General features: G+C 46.2%; 3 protein-coding genes across 3 annotated transcripts; 2 read left to right on the top strand and 1 right to left on the bottom strand.

The window, feature by feature from the left end:
• Positions 1-41: 41 nt before the first annotated feature.
• LOC144098989 (bis(5'-adenosyl)-triphosphatase enpp4-like) lies at positions 42-6155 on the bottom strand. Its single transcript, XM_077631980.1, has 3 exons — positions 4768-6155; positions 3429-3656; positions 42-2285 (listed from the first exon to the last, which is right to left on the bottom strand). Exons 1-3 carry the CDS (start codon positions 5759-5761, stop codon positions 2170-2172), a joined length of 1338 nt encoding a protein of 445 aa, XP_077488106.1. The 5' UTR covers positions 5762-6155; the 3' UTR covers positions 42-2169.
• A 1578-nt stretch (positions 6156-7733) lies between these two features.
• On the top strand, positions 7734-11653 carry IntS11 (integrator complex subunit 11). Its single transcript, XM_077631982.1, has one exon. It carries the CDS (start codon positions 7905-7907, stop codon positions 9666-9668), a length of 1764 nt encoding a protein of 587 aa, XP_077488108.1. The 5' UTR covers positions 7734-7904; the 3' UTR covers positions 9669-11653.
• Positions 11654-12697: 1044 nt separating this feature from the next.
• On the top strand, positions 12698-18110 carry Snx3 (sorting nexin 3). Its single transcript, XM_077631986.1, has 4 exons — positions 12698-13016; positions 13090-13185; positions 13339-13463; positions 17897-18110. Exons 1-4 carry the CDS (start codon positions 12843-12845, stop codon positions 18000-18002), a joined length of 501 nt encoding a protein of 166 aa, XP_077488112.1. The 5' UTR covers positions 12698-12842; the 3' UTR covers positions 18003-18110.
• The last annotated feature ends 3016 nt before the right edge of the window (positions 18111-21126 follow it).

Here is a 21126-nt window from a genome sequence, read left to right on the forward strand (position 1 = left end):
ATGCCTCAAATACACTGCACTGAGCTCACAAATTCAGCATGAGCCGTGAGTGTGACTGAAGCTTTTATTGGTGCATGAAAAAAATGCAGTGAATGCCCTGAAAACTTTTTATGGCATGCAGCTGTTTTGCATTTTCATTTATGTTCTGTTAATAAATATCACATTGTAACATAAAAGTCTACCATTGCATACTCGTAATACAACAGAACTCACCTCCAGCAGGAAAAAGTGAAAAACGCTGCAACTACAAAAACTTGTTTCAGTAAGTGCCGATGGTACCTGAGAAACTGGCATTCATGCAGACAGTGTTATTATTCACCCACTATACTCTATGGTAATGTATATGCAGAAACGAAACTCGTTTTCAGCAGATCACAGTCCAAGAATATACTAACAACCATCGAGACTAAAATGGCACATAACTCGAGTGCACTGATTTCCACATCTTGAGCAGTAAGTGTTGTCACTCAAAAGGTGCTATTGCGTAAAAAACAGTAGTGCTTGTTAGCACCTTCACTCCAAACAAGAAGGCTATAACTAAAAACTATTTGTAAATAAAAACAAGTGGCATTAATGTATGTGCCATCTCTATCAACCTATACAGTGCAGATGCATAATTTACCTGCTGTCAACAAACAAGCCAAACCTAAAGGAACGATGAAAGCATGTTCACTACACAAACATCGCAAGGCATTAAACAGCAATCTAATGAGCTCGGAGATCACATGGACGTCCCAGCACTCGGTGAACACTACACAGTACCTATACGAAGTCAACCTACACCACGATAAAGATTACCTATTTAAGACAGACTTTCCTGCAGCTGAAGAGTTTCACTCATGTTCAGTAAGCAAGCAGCGAACATCAAAGTGCAGAGTCAGTGATCCTAACATAATCAGGTAACTAATATGTTGAATGCACTGCTGTTAATGTGCACTTAAATTTTAAAGCTGGTGTAGCTACAAAATACATCATAAGCAAAAGCACAACAAAAGTATATACTTTGACTAAGCTGCAGGCAAATTAAAGCCTTCGCCGGTAATGTACCATAGCTTGCAGGTTTTCTAATCACAAGCAGCACACAACCAGTCATAACTTCTTTGGTGGTAATAATGCTTTTTAAGAAGTTTGAGAGCACATTCTGACATAATGTGTAGCTGCTGAATTGTGCTACATTTGATGCAGCTCATGGCTCTCTGCCAGCTCTCAGGCACGGCATGAGAGAGCCGTAAAGATGTGATGTTCAAATTGGCGGCTGCCTCGCACGTTGGAGCTATCCATTACTGCACTAATTCTGCGTTCATCACTCCATTTCTGTTACACTCAAATGGACCATTCCGAGAAGCCTCATTTCAGACGTTAAAGTCCCCATACATGGGGTCATCACTGCTGCTTGCAGCAGCGCCTTCATGTGAATGCAACACCTGGTAAAATGCCTTTGTTTTTTTAGGACGTACGGGGCCTTTCCAACTTGCTCTCACTGGCTGCACTGGCTAACACAGTGCTGCGCTTGACTGGTCAGTTTTACCATTAAGGCAATGCCCCTCATTACACTGTCTTCTTCCTTGATGCCATTGCAGCAGAGGTCACAAAAATCTAGAGCTGAGGCAGACAGCAATACAGTAGACCCAACAGACCGATTTTACCATGCTCACTACGGATGCACATCGTTTCCAACAGGGCCATGACACCAGTGGTTCTCATCGCCTCACCTGCAAGCTTAGGTGTACAGCAACCTCAAGCTCAGTATAGCGACTCTATATGTTTTACCAGTGCTTTATCTGGAGCGTAGGTCTCATACACAGGAAATACTGGGTTCAAACCCTGGTACTGCTTGTAAGTTTTCCAATGGACATAAGTGTTTCCAGGCCACATGCCCAGCTTTCCCATGGACAAAACACTTGGAAATGCTGTCTGTGACCGAACCGTTGTTTTGACAGGTCAACCAGTTGTTCTGCCGTTAAACAGCATCACTTCCGCCTCGTGCAGGAAACCACTTTACTGACAGCCCCAGTGACGGCATGGTAAAATCGGGCTATTTACAAAGGGGACGCAAGCAGCCGGAGCACTTCTGTGAGCACTGTGCAGTCAGTGCTAACCGAATCGGAAAAGGCCTATTGGTAACGAGAACTCGTTGCTGGACTAGAAGCGCACCAAGGCCGAGAGGACCTAGGCAGAGAGCAGCAGCAGTGGCTCCTCGTCTTCTTGGCTTGAATTGTTGCGCGGCTGGCCGCACACCACCAGTGCCACCAATCCCACCGTGGTGCACAGGAACACGCTGGCAGCTGAGATGAGGGTGAGAAAGGGACAGGAACGAAGAAAGATGCACAGACTCACGAATGTGTTGGCAGTTTCACCACTCTGAAACAAGGGCTTCTTTTTTTCCTTTCTTTTTGTTTGTTTGAAAGTGTGGAATTACAAAAGTGAAACTGCGTGCTCATAACGAGGACAGTAGCAACAGCAGCTTCACATTTTCAGCAGATAACTAGATAGTTGCAGAAAAGGAACTTTGTACATCCAAAGACCCATGCACACAGGCAGCCAAAAAGCGGAAGCGATTTCTCATCAGAAAGCTAACGATGGCACATAAAAAAAAAAGCAAGTATACATAGGTTTTCAAACTGGGCTTTGCAGGAACTGTAGATGAATTCATGCATGCATCAATCTGCATCCTTCCTTTCATATGCTTCATTTTAACAACTACAATTACAATGAAAAATGCCCACAGCAGACTGTTTCACTGCACAGCCAAGTCATCGGTAATTGAACTTGGGCATCATTTTGAAGATCCACACATCCACGTGTTCTTTTTAGAGCAAAAGCTCACTTCACGACAAAGCTGCAAAAGCAGGGCCACCGCTGAAGCTTTGAGATTGACCTTAAATAAATAACTGAATAAAGAATGCCACAACTAGGATTCGAACCTGTTACAGCGTGAACAGATCAGCTTAACTCGCCACTGCACGAGAGCACTACAGTCGTCCCTTGTTAATATGGACACTTTGGTTCCCGAGCAAAGGTGTCCATAAAGCGAGTCGTACGTAATAACGAATCATGAAGAAAAACGAAAATAAATATGAAAAAAAACGCTTTAATAAATAATTACGGACTGCCTATCTGCGTAGCGACGGGCAGTGAAGTGGAAATCGATCAATCTTGGCCTGACAGTTAGGATAAAGAGCCTGATTTGCTATAGCAAATCACTATATCGCCTATTAGTACAATGGGTTTAGTTTTGGTCACAAAGAGCATCATAATGTCATGGAGCACCAAAGAAAGTGTAGCTACTGACCACGACAGCTTCGGAATTTTTATGTCCTCAGCTATATTTGCTACTGATACACTGGGCAGTATATCAGCAGATAACTCCAACATTTTGTGTCAGCATTCCTTCCAGCAAAGAAAATGACAAAAATGGGACGACATACCAGCCAGCAGCAAGGGCAAGTTGCTGGGCGCAGGTTGCAGCAGGTGCCGGACAGCGTGCAAGGATCCGTTGGAAGGCCATGGCGGCAGGCCCAGTAAGTGACCCATTAGCGGGTAGAGATGTACGTTTGCTAGGGGCCCCACGCGGTGACCCTTCCGCAGAGATGGGCCCCGACCCACAAACATTGGCCGCATCCAGTCCAGGCTCGGACGATAGCCATGGTTGCCATCTGGAAATGGAGTTGCCAAGTGAATATCATGTGAGGTTTGCCAACGCAACAATCCATGAAGACAGTAACTGGCTTACAAAGGAACTTCACACTGCATACTGGCTGTTGTGACACAAATTTTTTTTTTTAATTAACCTTCACTAGCAGGACAAAGTGCCAGACAAACTGAAGAACATGAGCCATGAGCAATGCTCATGTTGACCATGAAGGACCAATTATATGGGCCAATTAGGTGTAGAAATTTTACCTTTAGCGAGCAAGCAGTGTAACAATGAGCAGTAGTTACACAAAGGCTCACCAAACACCACTGCATCATGTGGTGGCTATATTTATATACATACACAGCCTAAATTTTTTTTTAATCAATTATTATTGTTGACTAATTATGAAAATTTGACAAAAGCACATAGAAAAGACTAACAGAAGACATAAAAAGCAAGGATGAAATGTTGCCTGTAAACAGGTGATTAGCTTTAGTTCCATCATCTAATATTATATCCCACATGCATACCTGTGCACCGCCTATTTTCACCGTGAATATCATGCAACAGTGTAGGTGACAGAGGTTAACTTTTGTACAAGACGAATAAGCCATATTTACTGCTGATCTACACAGGTGCATCAGAAGTTGGTGAAAAATGGGTCAAATTCAGGCTTTCTTCAAAGGCGCGATGATTCTGGTGGTATTCCATTCTGCGAGCTGCATGCCATTGTTTCATTCCCTGCCTTTTTTGTTTAAAGCTCTAGAAATAAAATTTTTTGCTCAACCGAAACGGGAGAGAAGTTTGCCATTAACACAGCAGCAGCTATCAGTACAGTTAAGTGCTAAGTGGTTGCTAAAGCCTGTGCTACAAATTTTGGACGTTCCATCAATTATTCTTCAGTAACCTCGTAAGGGAGTGTACTGCAGAAAGGGTAACATTTTTCCAGTGAAAAGTGCTATGACTACTAAACATTAGGTATGCCACATAAACGAAATTGCACTTTACGAGCTCGAAAATTGAGTGCCTGCAGTGGAGCATAATTGATTAAAAGAACTGTGGATGACATGAAACTGACTATAAAACTCAAAGCAGGCAGGAACCCGCTTTTACACCTGCTATGCGCTTACAGGTGCGATTCTCGCTGTCAGCGTGCTTGGAGAGGACCAGGTCCCATCCCGGTTCGGCCTCGACCAGAATCGGAAGGATGCGTACGTTGCTGCGGTAGTGGTACTCGGGCGGAATCTCGTTCGATCTGTACACGCGGAAGTGGAGCCGGCTGGCTGCTTCCGACAGTCGCGTGTATACCTCGTGCTCGCGGCCCTGCGCCGGAAGAATATTCCACACTGGGCTCGTGCCGTACGCGCGGAACGAGTCCTCCGGCAGCACTTCGTCGAGAGCGGACACCCGCGTCACAGGCGCCATGCCGTGGTCGCTCACCACCAGCAGGTGGATGCGGTCCCACAGTTTCGCGCGCTTCAGCGCGGCCACTAGTTCACCCACCAGCGCGTCGACCTGCTCGACGCGCGCGCCTGTGGCCGGAGAGAGGGGCCCGTGCTCGTGGCCCGTCGCATCGGGCTCTTCGTAGTAGAAGAAGACGCAGTTCGCCGGTTCGCGCGGGTCCAGGAACCAGCTGATAACGCGATCCACGCGCTCGCTGAAGTTGTACGACGCGTCGAAGCTCTGCGCGTAGTGCGCGGACGCACCGTGGATGGCCACGTCGCCGCCAGGCCACATCATGCTACCGCTGCGGCCACCGTGCAGCTGGTTGGCGACCCATATGGGCAACGAGTGGCCGTTGTCCCACCACTTGGGATCACGGCTCGACTCGTTGAAGGTGTCGTTCAGAATGGGGTCGAACATAGCGTTACCGACGATTCCGTGGCTCTCTTCATACAGGCCCGTGGCGATGGTAAAGTGATTGGGCAAAGTCTTCGTCACATACGCGTTGCGAAGGTATTCAGCCTGCACGCCTTCCGTAGCCAGCTGGTCCAGATGTGGTGTCTTGTAGAGCGAGCGGTACTTGTACCAGAATCCATCTAGCGACAACACCAGCAGCAACGGAGACGTGCTGCAGTGAACGCAGACCCACAGCGCAAAGCACAGTAACCACACAGGCAACATCGGCGCTAACTGCTATCACGTTTCGCACGCTTGAGATGCCTCTATGCTAAAACTGCGTCAGTTCTCATATTAGATGCTCCATTCTTCTAGCCAGCGCGCAAAGAGCGCGCGCGTCTTGCAGTGTACAATTTGCAGCGCTGACACAGTCTGCTGCACGCGAAAACGCACTCATTTTTCCGCACTTGCTAAGGTCGGTGCAACTAAGAGCCGCCGAGGTTTTTCCCCTCTGCAAGTTGTTGCAAGTGTTTTCGTTGCTGTTGGCTAAGGCCGGCCCCATGATTTTCTATTTTTGTATTGATTTCTTTCCTGTTTTTGCCATGGTTACCAGACGACTACAACACGAAGAGCCAGACAACAGAATCAGCGGAATCCAGATTGCAGAGCAGAGCCAGTGCTGTGGCATGTTGCAAGTTGCGCGTCCGCGCCATAAGTGTCGCCACGGTCGGAACGATTGCAGCGATCCTGGTATCTGGCAGCAAACGCGGCTGGAGTCAATGACACAACGCGTCTGCGCCGCCAGTGCCGCCGCGGGCAACGCTGCAGCGCAGTGGCAGCAGACGACAGCGACCGGCGCAAGCATAGCGAGCAAAGTTTTGAGCAATTTATGTTTTTACCGCCAACTCCCAGGCACCGCCACCGTCGCATTTCAAAATCGTCCCCATTGGCTCTACGGGAATGTCACACCCTTGGCAGAGCGCAGCGCAGACACGTTAGGACGTCAGGACGTCAGTGCAAGATTACACGTCTAATTACTGTTCGAACTTTGCCAAGTCGCTAGGGCGCAGCAGCATCGGATATGTTTTGCGATATTGCGTGCCATTTGTTGTTAAACAACAACAGCGTGAGGCAAGGTTTCACATCATGGAGAAAGGAAAAAACAGACGATTGGTTGGTTTGCTTTTGCAGCGCGGATAGGTCGGCTGGTAGCCGTTTGGTCAGTCTTTGCCAGCGCGTTGTCAGCAGAAAACGCTGCACCATCAAAAAACTCTTATCTGCGCATTACTTGCACATCTGATACGCAACGTAACCGACGTAAACACATGCTCCCACATTTAGCGTTTGAGAACCGGCTGTGGCGCTGCGGGCGTTAGCACCTTAATTTCGACTTTTTTTACTCTTCCGCTGCAACCACGTGCAGAGCGCAGCGCAGACACGTTAGGACGTCAGGACGTCAGTGCAAGATTACACGTCTAATTACTGTTCGAACTTTGCCAAGTCGCTAGGGCGCAGCAGCATCGGATATGTTTTGCGATATTGCGTGCCATTTGTTGTTAAACAACAACAGCGTGAGGCAAGGTTTCACATCATGGAGAAAGGAAAAAACAGACGATTGGTTGGTTTGCTTTTGCAGCGCGGATAGGTCGGCTGGTAGCCGTTTGGTCAGTCTTTGCCAGCGCGTTGTCAGCAGAAAACGCTGCACCATCAAAAAACTCTTATCTGCGCATTACTTGCACATCTGATACGCAACGTAACCGACGTAAACACATGCTCCCACATTTAGCGTTTGAGAACCGGCTGTGGCGCTGCGGGCGTTAGCACCTTAATTTCGACTTTTTTTACTCTTCCGCTGCAACCACGTCAGTGCTGTGGCATGTTGCAAGTTGCGCGTCCGCGCCGTAAGTGTCGCCACGGTCGGAACGATTGCAGCGATCCTGGTATCTGGCGGCTCATGTGTTCTAGGTTTCCATAATGGAATTTATTAATTTTGATTTTTAGAACGATTGTCACTGATATTGCAATGCCCAAGATGCCCTAAAATCACTTTTGTACATCGATTGTCACTACTGATGTTTCCTTTAATAAACTGTTCTTTGGAGAAAACTATTTACGTTTTTGGTACTCGAGCGAGCGCCCTAAGCAGCTGCTAATCAGCCGCGCTGGCCGCGCCGCCAACTCCCAGGCACCGCCACCGTCGCATTTCAAAATCGTCCCCATTGGCTCACGGGAATGTCACACCCTTGACCACGTTCAAAGAACAACCGGACGACCGCGCACGCGCGTGGATCTGCGTCTTTCTGCGCCCTGCGCATTGTTGGCGTTGTTCGCTGTATGTTGTCGATTCGCTGGTTTTGAGTCCATGTATCAGATGAATAGCCTCACGGAGCGCAATAAGTGAAGTTATTTGTCGGTAACATCAACGAAGATGCCTCAGATTAGCGTAACACCGCTGGGCGCCGGCCAGGACGTGGGACGCAGTTGCATCCTGCTGAGCATCGGCGGCAAAAACGTGATGCTCGACTGCGGCATGCACATGGGCTTCAATGACGAGCGGCGTTTCCCGGACTTCAGTTATATCACCCAGGAGGGACCCCTCAACGAGCACCTGGACTGCGTCATCATCAGTCACTTCCACTTGGACCACTGCGGTGCTCTGCCTTACATGACTGAAATGGTGGGCTACTCGGGCCCAATCTACATGACGCACCCGACTAAAGCAATTTGCCCGATTTTGCTCGAGGACTACCGCAAGATTACTGTGGACCGCAAGGGCGAGACAAACTTCTTCACCTCCGCAATGATCCGCGACTGCATGCGTAAGGTGGTTGCTGTGAACTTGCACCAGGCTGTGCAGGTGGACGATGAGCTGGAGATCAAGGCGTACTACGCCGGTCATGTATTAGGAGCGGCCATGTTCTGGATTCGAGTGGGTTCCCAATCGGTGGTCTACACTGGCGACTACAACATGACTCCCGACAGACACCTGGGTGCCGCTTGGGTGGATAAGTGCCGGCCCGATTTGCTTATCACTGAGTCTACATACGCGACCACCATCCGTGACTCAAAGCGCTGCCGTGAACGCGACTTTCTGACCAAGGTGCACGACTGCATTGACAAGGGTGGCAAAGTGCTTATTCCGGTCTTCGCCTTAGGTCGGGCTCAAGAACTATGTATCCTCCTTGAAACTTATTGGGACCGCATGAACCTGCGCGTGCCCATCTACTTCGCCGTTGGGCTCACCGAAAAGGCTACAAACTACTACAAGATGTTCATTACTTGGACGAACCAGAAAATTCGCAAGACATTTGTACAGCGTAACATGTTTGATTTCAAGCACATCAAGCCCTTCGATAGGGCTTTCATTGACAACCCGGGGCCCATGGTGGTCTTTGCCACGCCTGGCATGTTGCACGCAGGCTTGTCATTGCAGATATTCAAGAAATGGGCTCCCTTTGAGGCAAACATGGTCATCATGCCGGGATATTGTGTTGCTGGCACTGTTGGACACAAGATCCTGAGTGGGGCACGCAAGGTGGAGTTGGACAATCGGCAGGTTGTGGAGGTGAAGATGTCGGTACAGTACATGTCCTTCAGTGCTCACGCTGATGCCAAGGGCATCATGCAACTCATCCAGCAGTGTGAGCCAGCCAACGTACTCCTAGTCCATGGTGAAGCAGGAAAGATGGACTTTCTACGGAAAAAGATCCTTCAAGAGTTTTCCGTTGACTGCTACATGCCAGCTAATGGCGAAACGGTAGTCATAGAGACTCCCGACACTGTACCTGTAGATGTGGCTGTGCCATTACTCAAGCACGCACTGGGCTCAGACAACAAACGGCCTAAGCTTATCCACGGGGCCCTCGTGATGCATGACCGCGGCGTGCGACTGCTGGACTCAAGGCAAGCCATGCAAGAACTGGGTTTAACGGGCCATCAGATACGCTTTACCACCACAGTGGCATCCCCAAGAGCTGCACTGGCTGACGCACTTTACACCCGGCTCCGGGACCGGTTGCCAGGTCTGCAGCTGCTGCCAGACGGCTCCATTGCGATTGCATCGGCGCTAGTCAAGCTTGGGGGACAAGACGACGATGCTGCAAGTCGGGCAATATGCGTCTCCTGGACACTGCAGGATGAAGACCTCGGCAGCCATCTCCTCAGTCTGGTTCAGGAGATGGTGGCAATCTGAGGTTGTGTGTTGATGCTGTGAGTGAAGTAGATTTGTCGCACTGTAAATCTAATAGTTGTTTGGGGAACCAACCCCTTGTTTACTTTTATTTATGTTCTGCCCATTTGCCTTTTTTTTTTCTTCTAAACGTCTCATACCGTGATGTGCCACAAAAAATCACTGCAGCTAGGCTACCTGGGCTATTGTGATTCCACACTTTTATTTTGCATTTATAAAACAGTAACATCCGGTGACCAAATGCATATGCGCTAAGCCAGCCGTCCTCTTCTGTTATGCTCCATTACTTAAAACATTTATTCGATTCGCCTGTGTCTGTCTGTCTTGAGATATGCAGTTTTGTTAAATGAAAACATCCTGCACTCATCACCACATTTAGCAGATCAAAATCTATCCCCTGGTCACAACCAAAAGGTGTTGCATGTAATACAGGTTATGTGGAGAGTTTAACCACCTAATGGGCACGTTTTTTTTTTTTTTCTAAAATGGCACCAAAATAGTCATTTAGTATGTGTGGTGTCATCTGTCAGCAAACCAGAAAAATGCTTTGGATGAGCTATACTTGCTTTAAACCGGATACAGAGTTCCAGAAAACACACGGTAAGCTGAACTTGTTAAGAGCCAGAAATGACAGTCTGCTTATGATGAGCTTGGTTCGTCCAAGTCCTCTAGTGGGTTGATGACAAAAGGAATATTGATAACCACTTATCCAGCCCTTGATGACGGGTAACTGGTGTTGGACACAACCTCAAGATGCAGATGATGGTAAATGTGGAAAGAGTCGTGGACTGCCACATTGATGGTGTTTTGCTCACATCTTGAAAAGCCATGTCAAGCTGAGCAGAGGCGAGCAGCTGTCTTTCTTCACTGCACTCAGCAGCATAGCCTACTCTCTGCCGTATCATACAGAGATGCAAGAAGGAGCAACCATAGTAGAACAAACATGTTCTATTAATTTGTCTTTGCTCATGCATGCATGCATGTGCAATTGCATCTACAGGTTCGCTTCCTCATTATACTGTTGACAACTGTGATCGCTGCTACATGTCCGTCATCAATTGCACTTGCACTCTCAAGTGGCCTTTTAAAAATACAAGTCTGGTTTGAAAGTAATGCAACTTCATTTTCCGTGTGCCATCATCCTTGCGATTACCTACAGCGTTAAATGCACTGCGGATGACAGAACAACGCTTGGTTAATTTCTGCTTACTAGTGTCCTCTATAGATTTGTTTCCTGTGTGCTATTTTTAGCTAAGTTATGCAATAATGCTGAAACATAAGAGGCCATTTCATTACATGCTTTGATATGCCAGCAGAGGTTATTTTATGAAGAGTCGAACTTCTTTTGGCATGAGCACCCTAGCAGAAATCTAGCTAGCAAAGCTATTACCGGGGTTAGTTGGTTGATCATTATGCGAAGGAATGCGCTAAAAGCGGCACCAGAAGACAACACACAAACACGACACAGAAATCTAGCCGTGATCTATCACTTCAACCAAGCAGTGACAGTGTGCTACAGGCACACTGATGCTCTGATGTGTGGTACACTTGATGTTAAGCTATTATGAGGTACAGTTGTCCACACACTTGTCTACTTAGATGGATAACAGCGACCATTTGTGTCAGGACAGTGGGGAGCACCACCGTGCCTAGTAAATTGAAGTGGTTAATTGTTTTATTTGTTTTGGTTCTGTTTTAGTTTTTTCTCACTCAAGACTATTTTTCATGTTCTAAGCTATATTACTTTGATTTCTGCGATAATTCGTTCATTTGCTTCATTCTGCTTTTACATCGCTAGTAACCCAGCCTTCTCTTGCTTGTCTCTACAGCTGATGTGTTAATTTTGCTTTCACTATCACTAAAGTCTACCAGGACATGTTTAAACATTGCTTTTGCATGGTACACAGATATCTATCTCACTTCTATAAAGCCTGGTTCTAAGGCAATGATCTATCCTCAAATGAAAGGGTGCTCCCTCTTGAGTAGCATCCAAGCAGTGTGCCGTGTTGTGCATTTATGACAATTACCACTGCCTGGCCTGCCCTGTACAGCTTTCAAAGAGTTGAGGAATTAAACACAATCTATGGGAATGTGCATGCATGATAACACCAGGTTTTAAGCCCTAGGCCACTCGTAAATGACGCAAGTGAACTCCTCGGTGCGCCATTCGAGCACTCTAGACAGTTGGGGGGGGGGGGGGGGGGGGGGGATTCATTTATATATAGGGACAGAAGAAAACTTTCTGCGTGGCTGCTGCAAACTGCAACAGCAACTATCTGTTTCAGAATTTGTTAACTTCACTCTTGCCTGGTTCCAGGTAGAGAAACCAGAAAAAAACAGGACGCGTAGGCAAGAAAAGGAATTCACACAGACAACGCTGGGCACTCTGCTGGTTCTCTACCTGGTACCATGCACCATCTAGCCCAACGAGCTACGTTTCCTGGTTGTTGCATGCTACAGTCTGATAGAAGTCAAGAAAAAAAAAAGCGGCTTTTCCTCCTCATCAAAGGACCCCCTCCCAGCCAATGCTATCGGCCGATTCTCATGAACCTGCTAGCGAATCGGCCGACGCCATTGGCTGGGGGAGGGGGTCCTTTGGCGAGTAAAAGCCGCTATGCAGCATGCAGCAGATGGCATGAAATACAACCAGGGTCGACAGGCAAGAGATGACTGTAGACTTTCTTTTTTATATTTCAAAGTATCTGAATTACCATACGTGCTTGTCAGGTCAGATATGCGCTGTTAGCCATAGTTTCCTACAAAAAGAAAATGGAGTCGTTCAGTGAGCTCTTTTGGTTCTAGCAGATCAATTACCAATAAAATGTGCAATTTTTCATCGCGAAAATGTACATATTCCGCTGGGTCAGCCTTGCGGTACTTGAGGCACCGTCGACGCGCCGTTGTTGCCATGTTGCTACGTGGTTGCTACGCGCGTTGCTATGCGAATTTCACGGCACGAGAGTACAGAGAACTGCACGTGATTCCTTGCGACGGACGGGTTCTTTCCATAAAGGAGTGCAACCGACGCGAGCGACATCTGGGGCACCTTCAGAGCAAACGCGTTCTCCGCGCCGGGGCGCCGGTCCGACTTGCCCACCCACAGCAGAAGCGCAGCGGTAGGGTAGTCAGCAGCCATCCTAGCCGCCCTAGCATAGGAGGCCGCGCACGGTCGGTGCGATGGCGACAGAAGCAGCGCCGCCGCAGGACGCTACGAAGCGGTTGCAGACCAAGAAACAGACCCTTGACGACGCGTATGCCCCTCCGGCTAACTACCTGGAGATCGACGTCGGTAACCCGATGACGCACGGCGTGGCACGCAAGCGGTACACCGACTACGAAGTCCGCATGCGGGTGAGCAGAAACGCCCCACGGTAGTGATTAGGCCTGGCAGTGGCAGAGCCGTCACAGTGGTTTTCATTTGCAGACAAACCTCCCCGTCTTCAAGAACAAGGAGTCGACCGTTCGGCGACGCTACAGCGATTTCGAGTGGCTAAGGAGCGAGTTGGAGCGCGACAGCAAGGTGCGGAGGCCGGGTGAAACCGTTGGCCCCCCTCGGGTCAGCGGTCCCACTGCGGTTGGGTTCGATGACAGGCTCTTGCATGAGGAATGCCGTACTTTCCGCTGTTCGAATGCTTTTCGGAGAACGTAGTTTCAACGTGTCTGCTGTGCGCAGATCGTGGTACCTCCGCTGCCGGGCAAGGCGTGGAAACGGCAACTGCCCTTCCGGAGCGACGAAGGCATCTTCGACGAGGAGTTCATTGAAGAGCGCAAGAAGGGGCTCGAGCTGTTCATCAACAAGTGAGCTCAGCTGACTCGCCGCTCTTTGCACGCGCTCCTTTTGGGAGAGCAAGCGATCCCCGCCCCCTCTTTATCGCACATGGAGGCCGTATACGCAGCCCCGCCACCTGAACGTGTCAAGGCGACAGCATTTCTAGTTGACAAGCATATTCCTAATCTCATCGGTTCCCTAACGATAGGCTGATACTAGTGTTTTGTATTGGAGCCCCCTGTATGATTTCAGGAGGTTGCCCGCAAAAGTGGAGAGGCAAACTTTTGGCTAACCAAATGTGCCAAGCAAGCTCAAAAATGTTCCTTATAACTGATAACGTATTTACATCTCACATTCAAGTGCACACTAGGCTTTTGCATCCAAGGATGGCAGGTCTACACACCTTTCATTTTGACTTAGACCCTCTGCTGTGCTGGCCAACTTGATATTTTCAGCACTTTGCAGAGAATTTATAGGATTTTCATTCTTGCTATGAGATGTCTAGGCAGTAACTTGATGGGCTGCATTTTGTCATTGAAGTGGTGTCGTAGGTGCAAAAATATATCTTGACTTTAGCAGTACCAGATTTCAAGCTTCAGTTCTCAACTGTGCTTGTGTGGTGGAAGTTTTGTCCGTGAAGTGTGTAAGCAGGACCTTTTTTTTTTAATATTACATTTAGGCCTTCTCTTGTTAACCAGCCTTTCTCTTGACAGCACAGATTAGAGCACATTTGCATGTCATAGGCAAGATAACATGCCTGGTGCACACATGTAATGTTTGCCCAGTCCAGTCAGAATAGTAGGCAAAGGAGGGCTGCAGCACGTTTGGGAAAATTCATGCGAGTGCATAGACTTAACACCTAGTGTGCTGGCGTGTTTTCTAGCCTGCCAAGCTGCCGAAAGTTGTACTGTCCTGAACTGAAAATTTTGAATTTTTGCTCTAGAATGATAGCTTCTGTGGGACCTGTCTCAGGTCAGGGCTATCAGTGTGTAAGATAAGGGGAACATGGGTGTTGAAGTCTGGATGAGAACGCAATGTGCTATCAGCATCAAAGGTAACGCGATTAAGACAATTGAAAATGTGGATAGTGGTGCGGGAAGATCTCGGGTGAGGGGGGCCTTGAATATTAGCACAGTTGGTCTTCACTTTAAAGGTGCAGAGAACACTGTTTGGAAGTGTTAATGCCTGTATTTCCTCACCAGTGACTAGTGTTAGTGTTTTTGAGTTCACATTCCAGTTCTGTTTGCATTTAATTTGAAGCTGATGGTGGCACTGGAAAATGCAAGAAGAAGGCTTTAAAGCAAAAGCACTAAGCAACAGTAATAACACCATCATGTCAAATGCAGAATATAAGGAGCAACTGATGATAAGAAAGATGCACATTTTTGGTTTGGTAATGTGTAGCACATTTTGTTCAAAGCATATAGTTCCAATTAGCTGACCACACAGTTGTAGCCTAATAAGCTTGAATGTGTGCAAAATATCTAGAAAACACTTCAGGTGGACATAGGGCAAGCATGATGGAGCAGAAAGTGAATTAGTTTGAAAAGAAGGTTAAGGAATGCAGACAGTGAATATTGTGGTAGACATTTGCAAAGGCTGCTTAAAAGTAACTGGCACAAGAGTGTATTGTATCACGTTCATGTTCAATAAGGGATTCATTGCATTGCCTGGGGAGGACCTCTTCATTCATTTGAGATGGCATGACTGGTCATATGACCAGTTTTAGGATTTGAATCAATGTCATCTCTATAGCTTTGCTTAGTGTTTTATTTATAGCTTAATTTGATTGCCAGAGGTATTTCGAAATTGATGTGCCAGTATACAGCCTTTCAGAGCAGAGCTGACAGTTTTTCCCAAGGCTATTGTTGGGTTTCAGAAAGTGTACTTTAATAATTTCGTTTTTTAATGTAGGGCAGGGTTTTCTAGTTTTGTAACTGTTCACAAGGAATTTAGCCCAATTTCTGGTGCTAACACACCATTCTGGGGTTGGTGCAGAGGGCAAGTAGAAGATGCGATTGACTGGCGGTACTTTCGTGTACACTAATATAAAGCACATGCATGATGCATAGTGTCTTTCGGAATGAACTAGAGTGCTCTTTACAAGGAGAAAACAGTCGAAAGGAAGTGAAGATGCCAGCCTTTTGTTAGGGAATAGTTTCGTTGCAGTGACAATGCTTGTCTGAGTAATGGCCATTTGTTCAGCCATCACATCAGCTATGGGGAATGTTACGGTACTTATTACGGTACTTATTCAGTGCTTACAGCACCCACGAGGGCACTGTACCAGGATGAGTGCACTAAATAATTAGATGGCACTTGTCATGTATATATAGTATGATGCAAATACATATATCGAGATTCAAGTGGACTGACGGTACATTACACATCATAATTTGTCCAGGTGATCTTTACAGTTTTTGCATATTTGCATATTGTTCTTGTTGCTTCGCAGGGACTTGTCCGTAAGATTGAAATATGTTTAGCTGCCATGTATTTCTAACTATTTGTATTCAATAATAACCACCTTTTATGCATTTGGTTGAATCATAAATGTTTGTTTGTAGAGGTACTTCATATAGTTTATTGAGCAAATCCATATTTTTTACGCTTTTTCTCACTTGGTTAGTGTATTTTTATGGTATGGTAGTGGCGATCTCTTTTGTTTGGCACCCATTTGGTAAGTTTCTAAAATTAAAATTAGTTTTAAGGAAAGGAAACTTGGGGGGGGGGGGGGGGGGGGGGGGGTGCGAGCTTCTTCACAGGTATGCACACCCCTTCCACACTAGCAAATTTAATGTCATTCCAATCGAATGCGATTCGATGCATCGAATGTCATTCGGTCTCTTTCGGTGCTACACGGTAAAAAATGTTATTCGAAAATGATGGCAGTGACGATCAGTGAAAAAAAAAATAGTACAATTCAAACACATCAACGTGCATAAAATATGTTACAAATTGTTGTGTACTGTTTTAAAAGCGGGTGAGAACATTTCTGTGCAATATTATAAGCTTAAAATATTATTTCTGTCCATTCTGCGGCACTTCAGCCATCAAACGCCAAGCCAAGTACAAAGTCAACCACAAATCCGAAAACTGTAAACAAACAAAATGGCTGACGTGGCGGTGCTCGGCGACGCGTGGAAATGACTTCTGAAAGGTGAAGTGCTCAGTGACATCTTTAAGTACTTCCGAGCTAAACGAACATGGAACGCCAACCAGCAAGAAACATGCAACCCAAAATGATCGGCGGTCGCGGGAAAGGCCCTGCTTCATGCTCGGCTGCTGTCGTTTGCTGCTGCTGGGACCGAGAGTAATAGCTATCCACGACAGCTACAAGTGTGAAGAGGTTCGCACCAAAATTAACATTTTTTAGCAGAACTAAATAAATACAATTTCTAACTTTGACAGTGCGCACATGATTTTTTCGCGTTGCTTGTTTCTGCTGCGCGTATGGTGTCCAAAGTACATTCGGTTCGACATCGAATGCGAATGAGTTTCGTGAACTCATTCGATAGCAAATGTCATTTGAACCTAATGACATTAAATGGTCCCGTGTAGCAGCAGGTTAATGGCATTAGGTGCGAATGCCATTCGATCCGAATAACATTAAATTTGGTAGTGTGACAGGGGTATTACTTCTCAGTGGATGGCTGAACTGCTCTGTGGGAGAGGATGAAGGGAGTGAAAGGAGAGAAGCTCTGTAGTGATGGGCCTCAGAATATTCTAATTTCAACTGCCTGGGGTTCTTTAACACACACTGACAGCCCGCAGCACACAGGCATCTTATGCACTTCGCCTCCACAGAAATATGGCCGCCACAGCTGGGATTTTATCCACAAGTCACACAATCACAGTTGCTCACTAGTTCAGGCCTATATTTATTTAGTAATGCTGCAGGCAAATACTTACATCCTAGCAGAAGGGGCTTTTGAGCAAAAAAAAAAGTGCAGTCAAGTGTAAATAATGTTACATGAAATTAACATAATATATTGGCCAGAAGCAGAATTTTCAGGTTCAACTCGTGTTTGAAGTGAACACTTCAGCAGTTGCCCCAAAATTTGAAATGGGCAAAGGCTAACTTAAACATAATGAACTGGTGCCCCACTCTCCAGAATCTGTCTGGTCTCTCCTCTATGGACTTTTCCTAACTTCATGTTTGAAGAATCTTGCTGAGAAATTTTGCACTCAGTATGACATTGAATTTTTGGAGAGTACCTCCTTTCCAGCAAGATAGAAAAATTGGAAACTTTCTGTGCCACTTTATGTGGGCTTTGGTCAATTGCTGAGGGAGAAAGAGAAAGGATTTCAGTAAATCGGGTCTGGCCCCTGAGAAACCCAATATCTTCTGGTCGATAAAAATTTGAGTAGGTGTGAGTGTGTCCTTCTTTTTTGCTTTTGTTCTCCATACTTGTGGCTTGACCTACTGTGCTGGCATGCTACTTTTTATGGTCATGTGCAGAGTCGCTGGACACCCATTGGCCCAGAATGAGCGCTGCCTGCACATGTTTCTACAGGAACCAGTGATTGACCGCAACTACGTACCAGGCAAGATTCGCAACACATGAGGCTGTCTGCTGGGACTGTTTGGCATGTCTTTATAAATATATATATATGTTATATATAAGTATATGTATGTTATGTAATAAAGCGGACCTTTTCTCTCTTTCCGATAATGTGCTGTGTGTGTGTGTCATATTATTTTCACTTGTGCATTGTGCATGTGCATACTGTCTTAGCAACACACCTTGCAGTGCACATGAGGAACCATGGCTGCGCTATCAGTTGTAGCCAAGATATTTAACACTGCCAGTCAGGCTGACTCTGTTTGCCTATATTTGGTAGCAGGTTCCTGTTTGTGATTAGCAACATCGAGTTGTTTGAACCATGTATCTGTGGCTGTTGTGTAATGTGGACTGCAGTTCTTAAAAGTGTGTGCAAGGATGAAATTGTTGAGTGCCTTATACATGCGAGGAATGTGTACCCCTTCTTAATGTTGGACTGATCGGAATGGACTGAAGTTGTTTTGGGGCATGTTAAAACCAGCAAGATTTCTACATTAAGGCCCTCCACAGGCTCCTTGTATAGCGATTGCCTTTTAGTTATGTTTAGTCTTAGCTGTGGCCCAGTGGAATAGCACAGATGTTTTTTTCCCAGTGCCTGTGCAAGGCAGCTGTCGAAGCATTAACTGTCCAGGACAGTGTCACTGTGTTAGGAACATAGGTGAAAAGCTTCAGCCAAGATTCTTAGCTGTTGGTGCATACAAGAGCTAATTTAGGTTGCTGCTCTTGGCTTTCTGGTGGGAGCTTGAAAATTCTATACTTTCTATGACGGCACTTGCAGGACACTGATTTTGTGGAGTGCAGTAGCTGTTCTCTGTAAGCGCATCATATGAACTGGCAGACTTCATTCTTTCTCTGCCTAAATGCAGTGAAAACCTGCTAACGGCACACTATAGTGAATGCCTGTATATGCTTTCTGTGATTGGTGAAATGTGTCAATGTTTTTTTGCATTTAATTTTTGTGTTCCACTTCCTGCTGATATGTGTGGCTACCCGTATGTGTCTGCTAATGTTTGCTGTTGCATTAACATAGGAAGGTAGGAATTTTTAAATATTAGGTAACTCATGTTGCAGAATTCAGTACACCTAGTGATGGACCCATCTCGAGTCTCTTGCCTGTTTCAAATAATGGCTTGTTCTGTTTTTTTGCCATCATATAAGTAATCTGCCACATAAGTTTCAAATGTTCTTAAATTTTGCTTTGTTAAATTAACCACAGAACGATTGGCCTGAACTCGCCATTTCTCAACTTTTCTCGGTTATGTTCGACTATGCTACCACATTCAGGAAGCCTTGTTGCTCTAGCTTCCGATGGCTCCTGAAATAAATTCTGTGGCAAGAGAAAGAGAAGGCTGTATATTGAATTGGAGAGCTGCTATTTGGCTTGTTTAAAAGTGCAACAATAACATATTTCAAACATAGCAGCCAACCATCTGTGCTTCTGCACTACCTGTACAAGAAGGTCTTTGTTGTTTCTGAAGCTATGGCACATACCCACGGTGGGGGATTGGCTACAGTTTGGTGCAGATCCAAACAGGAGAAACATTCATCCAGACTTGTCTCAGGTGATTCATAAATAAAAATTCAGGTATCTGGGAAAATGAGTAACAAATTTTTATAGATTTTGAGGAGATTGGAATGAAAATCGAGGAAACAGGTGAGATTTAAAGTAAGTTAATTACAATCTAAATTTTGAGAGAAAAACAAAGGGAAAGAAGGCAGCAAAAATCTCCCAATCTCTAACATACCTGTGAAGAAGCTCGCGCACCAGCTTCCTTGTGGAGTAAAAATGAAATGACTCCTACACACGAGAACTACCTGATTGCCTTAACTTCCACTTCTGCTTGTTTTGTTTACTACTCAACCAGGAGGTTCTGAAAAACCGCTAAGCCTTCGTTCAAGTGATCACAGATGCGACTTTATTGCCGCTGCGGTGGCTTCGTGGTTATGGCGCTCAGCTGCTGACCCAAAAGATGCGAGTTTGATCCTGGCCGTGGCAGTCGAATTTCGATGGAGAAATTCTAGAGGCCTGTGTACTCTGTGATGTCAGTGCGTGTTAAAGAACCACAGGTGGTTGAAATTTCCGGAGCCCTTCACTACAGCGCCCCTCATAGCCTGAGTAGCTTTGGGACGTTAAACCCCCGTAAACCATAAACCATCTTTGACTAGCCGCCGCGGTGGCCGAGTGGTTATGGCGCTCAACTGCTGGCCCGAAAGACACGGGTTCGATCCCGGCCGCGGCGATTGAATTTCGATGGAGGCGAAATTCTAAAGGCCCGTGTACTGTGCGATGTCAGTGCACGTTAAAGAACCCCAGGTGGTCGAAATTTCCGGAGTCCTTCACTACGGCGTCCCTCATAGCCTGAGTCGCTTTAGGACGTTAAACCTCCATAAACCATAAACCATCTGACTTTATTCTGTATGAGTTATTTTTGCATGCACAAACGTTCACAGTCAGGGTATGTGTAGGATGTAGAGAGACAGACTACTTTTAATGATCTTCAGGTGCTTGTGGTGTGGATCTTGCACTTGTATCCCATTGGATCTTGCTGCTGCTTGGGCCTGCTTCACCATCTCCTGTTGGTGACACAGATCGGAGCCAGACAGGGCATCCTGCCACTGCTCAGTCATTGGAGGATTTCTGGGTTATTTTTGCAGGCCTGTGCCGTGGGGTATACTGAATAGGTAGAGCCCTTCATTTTCGAGTAAAACCCAATTTTGCTCGATCCTAGCGCCCCGAACAGATTTCTTTCTGAACACCGCACTAAAATTAATGGATATCTTGTGCTTATTCTAGAGGAGTGTTCATTCAGTTGGCGACCGTAAACCTCTTGCAGCACTTGTTATTCATCATGTGGCTTAATTTCAAGATAAATTTCAGAAGTAATTTTTAGAAGGCAGAAAAACATGATTTCTGACCAAGCATTTATTCGGCATCATTGTATAGAGCGATATCCGTGCTATCAACGTCCTGCTCCAGGGCTCTTGCCCATTTAAAATAGCCACTGTGATGCCTAATGACAGTTTTCGCAATGTACTAGGCAGGCAGGGCTTGCATGCGCATGGAGTGCTTGGTAGTAGTTTAAGAGTTTACATGACAAAATAATTGTAATAAGATGAAAAATTATCT

This window comes from Amblyomma americanum, chromosome 7 (genome assembly GCF_052857255.1).
Source record: "Amblyomma americanum isolate KBUSLIRL-KWMA chromosome 7, ASM5285725v1, whole genome shotgun sequence".
Taxonomy (NCBI): Eukaryota; Metazoa; Arthropoda; class Arachnida; order Ixodida; family Ixodidae; genus Amblyomma; species Amblyomma americanum.